At 32.2% G+C, this 9003-nt stretch overlaps 1 protein-coding gene across 2 annotated transcripts; it reads left to right on the top strand.

Moving 5' to 3' along the window:
- The first annotated feature begins 17 nt into the window (after positions 1-17).
- Positions 18-5275, top strand: LOC106055138 (cilia- and flagella-associated protein HOATZ-like). 2 transcript variants are annotated; one of them, XM_013211284.2, is made up of 4 exons: positions 18-244; positions 1557-1589; positions 1907-2043; positions 2262-2646. In XM_013211284.2, exons 1-4 carry the CDS (start codon positions 55-57, stop codon positions 2346-2348), a joined length of 447 nt encoding a protein of 148 aa, XP_013066738.1. In that variant the 5' UTR covers positions 18-54; the 3' UTR covers positions 2349-2646. The 2 variants fall into 2 exon arrangements, with proteins under 2 accessions (XP_013066738.1, XP_013066737.2); XM_013211283.2 differs by lacking the exon at positions 2262-2646 and adding an exon at positions 4059-5275 and having other exon boundaries at positions 21-244.
- The last annotated feature ends 3728 nt before the right edge of the window (positions 5276-9003 follow it).

Raw genomic sequence — 9003 nt, 5'->3', positions numbered from 1 at the left:
CCCTTTATTGTCGTTTTTTTTAATTTCCGGTAAACTGTTGACATTAGTGACAAAATGGCGGTAAAAATGCTGGATCTAACTAAACAAGCAGAAAAATGCACGTTCAATCAATCTACCTCAGAAGAAATGACATTTGCTGAAACATTTTGGCATTCAGTGAGACTTCAACCAACAATGGAGTCACGCCTCGTATCTTCTGATATCAAACAAAGATTGGGAATAAAAAAACATACTTCAAAATCAAGTAATTTATTACTAAAATTAACTAAAAAACAAACTCACAACTTTAAACTCAGACTTAGACTGTCTTAGACTTAGATCTAGGTCTACATTGACTAAATTACTTAGATCTAAATACTTTTTACAATATTATATTACATGATTCATTGTTAGAATGATATGATTATTATAGATCTAGACTCTAGATAGTCTAGTAATTGTCATTATAGTAATATACTCATACTAACTAAAGTACAGATCATCAGGGGTTACGTTTTAACAGAAGAGATAGATCAAGATCTTGTTCTAATTTGACTGTAGACTGTCCTTCTACTTCTATACGTGTTTTGTGTATCCATAATCTCCATATCATGGCTTATGTGTCAGTCTTGAATCTAGTATCCATTATCTAGTCTAATTAGATCAGCTAATTCTGACTCTGCTAATTTAATCCACCTTGATTCTATTTCTATATTGAATTCTTTGATAAATAGACCTACATGTGAGTTTTGTTAATAACACATATGATGCATAATATTGTAACTGTTGACTTAGGAATCAAGAGCATTTAATGTGAATCTTAGTAAAGACTAAGGTTTTTATTGGGATATTTAGGTTAGGATACACCTGAGCCTACCCAACTTTAATGGGCACCTGACATAAGTTGGGGGAAGTAAATATAAGGTGGTTGGTTCTTTAATTGTGCTGGCCAAATGACACTCTCATTCACCATTGACCATACAAAGTAATTTAAACAGAAGAGCTTTACATCGTGAAATCCATAAATCAAAATGACTGAAAGGAACCTTACTTATTCATACAAAGACTCTTTTTTTTTTATTTCTTCCATTTGCATAAAAGGGTTTCATTATATATATAAATACTATACAGTAAAACAACACCTATCCCCTATCTCTTAGTCTGTGCCTGTGGGACAATTGAGGCAACATACAGATCTTTTGACCATCTTTCTCCATTCCTCTCAATTGAATTCTTTTACTCGCTAGCTTATAACCAAAGTAACATAACATGCCTGAGATCTAATTATATTTTATTTTACATTGAATTAAAGGATGTGTTTTGTGATAAAGACTTTACTGTGGGTTTGAATCTCAAAATCTATTGAAATAATATGATGCTTTTGACACTTTGATTTTTTTTTGTTTAAATAATATAAAAGTAAATTTTCTATATTCACCTTTTATGTTCATAATATATCTTTTTTATGGATATAAGATAAAAGATGTAATCAATTGATACCAGTTAGTTTTTGTCTATAATGACATTGTTTTTTAATTTCCATAATCTATCATTAATTTTTTTAAAATTTTCTCTAGGCATTGAAACAGCACAGAAAGAATCAAAACAAGGTAAATAAACTTAAAACTTAATAAATGTGGCTATTAAGTTGTTTTTTGTCTTTTATCTCATTGTTTTGTGCGCTTCATACTTATTGTTGCTAGTACTAGATGGTTGAATGGTCATGTGATATATGCTCTGGGCTGCTGTTTGGATGGTCCCAAGTTCAAACTTTGCCTTTTCCAATCCCCCACCATCCAAGAGGCTGGGCTAGGATGTAACAATTTTCAACTCTGAAGGAACCTCTTTAGCATGTAAAACAAAAGCTAAGAAAAGTAATACCATTCATTTGGTTACTCTAGAAGATTTTTTTTTCTCCATTTTTCAGATGATAAACTTAGAGCCTTATTTGTCAGAGCCCATGCTTTAGATCAGATAGCTCATTACACTAGACTGCAGAGGTTAGCTGAAGCCAGAATCAAAGAGTTAGAAGTCATGAAGAGAAGAAAAGAGGAAAGGTTAAAGGTTAGTTCATGGAGACTCAGAAAATTTTTATTACTTTGTATTAATCCAACTGTAAAGGATATTGAAATTATATGGTAAATTTCCACTGTCTAAAATTATTACCTGACTTAACATCTAAATATTTGATCGACCTTATTCTGCTTGAGAGCCATATATAAGTTTTTGACATGCATGTCACTGGCCAACATAACATTTTTTCTTTCTGTTTTGCTTTTCAGCTTACAATTTTTTTGCAGGCTATAGTCTGGATACCACTTAGTTTAAGGATTACTTACTTACAGCCCATCACTCCTATTGGTGTATGAGCAACCAACACTAGATCTCCATAGGTCCCCTGTCCTGGGCTATTCTTTCAATCTTGTTCCAGGTGTAAACTTTAAAGTGTCTGCCTCTAGTTCTTGTTGCTAGCTGCTTCTAAGATGCCCTCTCTTTTTCTTGACTTGTGGGTTTTACTTAAAGAGAGGTTAGTTTAATTATTTTCATTCCTGTTTAAATTGAAACTGATTGGTGCATCCTAAATTAAGCAATTTTATGTCAATATATAAATCTATATTGGCTAGGAATTAAGACTTACTATACTAGAAATGCTGACTTATTAAATACGTCAACACAAAAAATAAAACATTAGTTATACACTGGTGCTATTTTTTGTTTTTGTTTTACAAGTTTCAGATGTTTCTTCAGAAATGAAGAATATCCCCTTACCCAAACTTGCTGCAGAATTGCAGGGGATGGTGGTGCATCAGCAGCGATCCAACTCAAGATCATTGTGACACCAGTCCCAAATGTATATCACACAACCAGACAATCATTTATTTAGTACAAGACACATTAAACACATGAAACTAAAGAAAGAGAACATTGGGCATCTGCCTGACTATTTGACATGCACTTTAGATTGCTGTTTTTTTGTTAAGGTAATCCATGGTCTTAACCCTGTCCACCATCCAGAAGATAACAGATTTAACAAAATAATAATTTTTAAAGGAATTTCTGAAACTTTTAAAAGAAACCCAGCTAAAGAATAGAACCTGACTTCTTGGAGTGAACAAACTATCAACATAAATCATGATTATGAAATATGTTTTGATTAAAGTTTTTACCTATTGTTAAGAAAAGAAAATAAGAAAAAAAAACTTTGAATAGATATGTCACAATGCACATGTGTCATTGATAGTAAAGCTACCTTGGATTCCTGACTACATAGCTAAAAAAAACTGTAAACATTTTTGTGACTTTTTAAATTTAGAGAACAAAATATGAACATGGGAAAATAATATAGACACTTTATTGTTGTTTGTGTATATATCTTTGCCCAGATATAACTTTCTATTTAGATGAGCCATTTGTATATGGCAGTAAAAATTATGTTTCCTAATAAATGGCTTTAGCACTCAAACTCTACTGTTTAGAAATTACTAGAGAACAGCCTTTAGGGATGGCTTGGATTTCCTCTTAAAGTCTGATAGCCTTGTCCTTGCTTGTGTTTGGAGGGGATTCTTAAATGTGTGTCTATTGAAATATTTCTATACAGTTGTTCATTCCTGCTGCAGTAAATCTTTTTATTTTTCTGGTATGGTCTAAGATCACTTTGCCTCAAACCACTGGATTGATTTCGCTTAAACTGTCTAGTATTTCTTCCCCTGTTAGTTTGAATTGATGAATAAATAAAAAATGTGGAAATAATAAATTAAATGTTTTCTAATTAATGTTCTTTTTGTATTGATTGATTAGTGGTAGATTACCATAGACGACCCTCCTTTTTTCTTCTCTTGTTTTCATTTTATTTTATGACATGATAATGGTGTATGTGTTTTGTCTATCCCAAGAGGTTTGTGTTATCTTCAGAGAATATTTTGTTGTGTCAGGTTATAATTTTTTCATTAAAACCAGTTTGCTTTTTCCTATTTTATTTGTGTTAACAATTAAAAAGGTAAATTCCTAATGATCCTTAATATATTCCAATCATCATTATGGATATACGTTATTAAAACATTGTTGGATTTATTTGACAGAAGGAGGAGATTTCAAAAGTGAAATGTGCACCTCAGGAGACAAAAGCTGTAAAAGAAAAAGCCAATAGAAAAATTGGAGAAGCTTACAGTATTAAAGAATTGATTCAAGAACTAGATGAGTTTGACGAGAGAATCCAGATTGAAGAACAGAAACGCAAAGAAGCTAGACAAAATTTAATATCAAAGATAGGAAACATCCACTAAAAAGTAGAAAAAGACTATGGTACATGTTCTTTCAAAAGGTTTAGTTGGGATACTCTTTTTTCTGCGATGATTGTCTATGAAATGGTGTCAAGCTGATTTCTTGTCTTCAGCAAAAATATATGTCAATAAGATCATAACATTAGAGTTTAAATAGTTGTGATTGAATTATAGTATTACAATGAAATTAAATGTTAACTAGAGATTACCTTTTATTTTCTGACAATATTTAAAAAAACAACTCATATAGTTCACACATTTTCTTGAAATTATAGGCTTCTATAAAATCTAATTACGAATTGCTTTTTTTTTTTTTTAACCAATTAATTTACAATTCAGATATTTTTTTTATAAGACATCATACCTCTAAATCATTTATTAATATATGGGTCTAATTGACCTCAAAGTGATACAATTTATGCCAGATAATTTCAGTGTTAAAAAATGTATTTTTTAAAATACTTTTTTTTTTAATTAGAGGATTTACTTGGTACTTTACTTTGTGGTTTTGTTTGTTTGGAGTTCATGCCCCTGCTTGAATCTTGTCAGCATTGCTTTCAATTTTCTTCATCATTTTGTTAATGTTCTGGTAGATCTTTTTCTTTGCTGCTTTTTCATCTCTCTCTTAAATTTTTAAATGCTCTAAGCTTTTAAAAAAAAAATTTGATATATTCAGTTAAATCTGTGGGCCATCAACTTAATTAGAGAAATATAAAATAATTAACTTATTGTTATTACAAAGACTTTGTCTAATTAAATGTAGAAACTAAGGCGCCCCTCAAAACACTATTGTAGCAGTTTCATTTAAATCTGGAAATGTGTCATTGAGTTGACTTGAAATTGTTTCACTAAAAACTTATAAATCTGTATTTTATTCTTTTGTTAATGATTGCTACTAGCTAATTTTGACAGTTGCCAGCTAGTTTGTAGTCTTTATTACTGCATGTAAAAAAACAAAGTATATTAATATCAATAAAATTGCAATGCAATGGCTGTTCGCAAGAAAAATGTGTACAAGTACAACTTGAGTTTCCATTGTTGTAACATATGTTTGTTTATAACAAATTGAAGCATTAAAAAGTAGAATTTTAAAACATTAAGACAACACAAAACATGCAAAATACATTGACTAAACATAGTGTAGAGTATAGAAAATTATCTTTTTTTTTTAATTTTTTAAACTCTTTGAAGTTTTTAAATTTTACCTATCCCTTATTCTGTTGGTACGTTGCCGCACCATGCAAGCTTTGTCCTCCGTTTTTCTCCATTCCTCTTTTGCCTTAGATTTCAATGGCAGGCCCGTCCATTCTTTTATGTTGTCTTCCCATTGCTTTCTCTGTCTGCCTCTTCTTATTTTTCTTGGTACTGTTCCTTGAAGGAAGGTCTTTGCGATTTTACGATAGCAGGTCATTGTGAATCCAATCACTGTAGTAATCCTGTCTCTAATCTCTTGGTTTTTGATGCGGCCTTTAAATGTAATACCTAGGATCCTTTTGTAGCATCTCAATTCACTAAGAGACGAAATCTTTGGAGTACTTTTCTTATATGTTATATTTCATGAGTATTACAAACAAATTATATACAATACATTACATCCACAGTCAATTTTTAATTACAGGAACTGCTGTCTAGTATAACTTAAAATTGCAAGTGTTATCTATCAACTATCTATAAAATAAGTCTAGAAATAGTTGAACCTAAAAGTATGAAAAGCCCACACGATGGCTAATACGTGATACACAATAGCTCATACATTACGATATTAGTTTTTTAGAGAACCAGATATTGAAAAGTGGAACAGTTGTTATTATTTTTATTTATGTGGTCTGTTTGTCAGGTTTGATCTCAAAACTTAGAAAAGATATTTAAAATCCAATTTCATGATATTTTAGACTTCGAGCTTGCAAAGTTTAGGTGCAATGGCTATTTAATCTTCTGAAATTGGAAGGTTTTTTTTTTTTTAATAAATACGTCATTTTAAAAAAACTACTCACTATTAATACTAATATAACATGGAGGTTATATTAAGTAATGGAGATGAATTTTTTAAAATATTATCCTATACATACTGTGATATTATTTACAAACTTTCTTGGACACGTCCGCCGGATGGAAGACAATCGCATCCCGAAGGTCTCTACGGGAAACTCGCGTCTGGGTCAAGAAAAACTCGTTGCCCCTTCCTCCGTTACGTGGATGTAATAAAACGGGACCTCAAAACAGTGAAAATTAATACTGACCATTGGGAAGACATAGCCTTAAACCGCACTAGTTGGAGAGAGACGGTGACCAAGAAAGCTATAGAAAGTGAGAAAACATGGGCCTCGATTCTTGAAGAAAAGCGTGCCACACGGAAAATGGCCAGCTCCTCTACCACCAAAGCGAAAGCCACCTTGACATGCAATATATGTGGACGGGAGTGTCTCTCCAAAATAGGGCTGCTCAGCCATATGAAAAAGTGTTTGAGATGAACCATAGTCGTTTCACGACTGAAGAGGCCAACATATTAGGGCATCGCATATTACAATTACAAAGAAGGCATTCTTTAAGCAGCCCTGAATGAGAGATTAGTTATTTACCGATCTCCGTAGGTCAACCATCAAATGAATGATCATTTAATCACATCATAATGCCAGGCTCATACTGAACCTTATCATCATTACAATCTTTTCATTGAATACAGTACTTTGAATATCAACAGCCTAATGATAATGATAACGTCAGCTGACTAAAAATTACAATTAATCCTGTAAATGTTTTGCCATGCACGCGTTTGTTGTTTTGTTTTGCCTGAAGAGAGGTAAGATTGTGTTGACAATTTGTAGTAGAGTTTGTACTTCCTATCTTCTGATAGTCGTGATGAAAATATTGCTCTTTTACTTGCGTTGCTAACAAGCAGAGGACGGTTTGTGCGCGGCTTCTGAGTTTGTGTGACAACACACACTCTCTTTGCAATCTTGTATTTTTTTCACTCTAAATCCTGTAAAAGGGTCTTCTTTTCACCTTTGAATTCTAATGAATTGCTTATTTAAAAATGATAAACAGTTCTAAAGTAAAACGTGTCTTTAAAGTATAAACCAATTTCATTGTTTGGCCTTCGACATTGATAATTATTTGAATATTGTTACTTTAAAAAGCAAAACCTTATTCAATAGAAATATATTGAGGGAGTATTATTAGACCGGTAAACTGACTATAAAAATGTACTCTTTAGATTGAACTTGAAAAGGTACTTATTAGAATGGCGAATGATAATTCGAAACCAATCGTCATAGAAGGCGTTAAAATAGGCCTGTACAACGTGGCAACAAGCTATTGATCTCCACAGACCACAGGTTGTGACGTCACAGGTCAGTATTCAGGCCTACTATAACGATTTGTCTCGGTCAAACGCCCCCCCCCCCAACAAAATTTTAATGAACAAATTAATTTCAGTAATTAATAACTTCACAAGCTGAGTTGACGGTTCGCAAGTGGCATAGCCTTGAAGCTTGTTAACAATAAAAAAATTGAGCTAGAATAGAATCATTTAGCGACACTTCAAGACAGAAGAATGAAAAGTAAAGCAGCAATAATAGGCCTACATAAAATACTAAACCATAACTTACAAATACAAAAACACAATCTAATAAAATAATCAGACTCAAAGATAGAAACACATTTCTTATTTCATATGGTAGGAAGTATTATTACAAGTGTTCCTTCTCCCATAGTGCCATTAGAGAATGGAGTGGGTAGCCTGAATCAGCCAGGAGAAACAACAACTTAATAGAATTTAACTGACTGAGTAACATGCATGACTAGATTGACACATGAAATGTGTAGGACTTCATTATCTTCTCTCTTAAATAATATCTGTAATCTATAAGATAAGATCTACAATTATGACTAGAAGTAGGCTATTTGGGAGAAGTCTGCGATGTCACAGTGTAAGACAGAGAAACACACGACACGTAATATTTAAAAAAAAAATTGCCAGGTTCGACATCTTTTGTTTCATTCATATTATTAGTTAGGCAGCAGGCTTAATAAATCTAGGCTATTTGACCTTTGGGTGGCAAGTGTAAACTATCGAGCGCCACTTATCACAAGGTTCTTATTTTTTTTTTATACAAAGCTTAAATCAACTCACTCTGCCTGTTTATCTGTCTGTCTGGTAAAAAAATTTGAACACATTTTTTCTCCCACACCGATTCTAGCATCAAGTTGAAACTTTGCACAATTATTCATTGGTACAGACAATACACGAATTAATTTTAAAAAACATTAACCGATTAGTCATCTAGTTACTGGTAATGAATTATTTTGTTTGATACCAAAAAGGGAAATTAATCCTTTAGTATTCACAGATACCACCAAATATGTACAGTTTTGTCCCCTTAGATAATTGAACAGGTTATTTCTTCCAGATGCATTGTCGGATCAAAATGAAACTTTAAACACTTATTTATTGTACCTAACAAAACAGAAATTATTTTTAAAAATTAACGAATCAGTCAATTAATTATTGGAAAAAAATTGTTTTTTGAAAAATGGGAATGACTCTACATTTTGAGTGTTATAGTTGTAAGTGCGGATTTCTTCCCCTTAGATGGTTTGTTCGCCTAGCACAAGGTTGCTGCAAGGCAAAGTTGTCTATTCAGAGGGCTCATGGTGTTCATGCGACACAGAATCTGCTAAATATGTCACCGCAGCTTAGGATATGCACAAATGAGTAATAACACAAAACCATAGGCCTACTGAA

Source organism: Biomphalaria glabrata, chromosome 14, assembly GCF_947242115.1.
Source record: "Biomphalaria glabrata chromosome 14, xgBioGlab47.1, whole genome shotgun sequence".
Classification (NCBI taxonomy): Eukaryota; Metazoa; Mollusca; class Gastropoda; family Planorbidae; genus Biomphalaria; species Biomphalaria glabrata.
The sequence above is the reverse complement of the archived record's forward strand: the minus strand, read 5'-3'. Positions and strand labels throughout refer to the sequence as shown.

Coding starts and splice junctions, on each gene's coding strand:
- LOC106055138 (XM_013211283.2), top strand. CDS start 55: ATGGCGGTAAAAATGCTGGATCTAACTAAACAAGCAGAAAAATGCACG. Junction 245..1,556: donor AAAACATACTTCAAAATCAA/GTAATTTATTAC, acceptor AATTTTCTCTAG/GCATTGAAACAGCACAGAAA. Junction 2,044..4,058: donor GAAAAGAGGAAAGGTTAAAG/GTTAGTTCATGG, acceptor TTTATTTGACAG/AAGGAGGAGATTTCAAAAGT.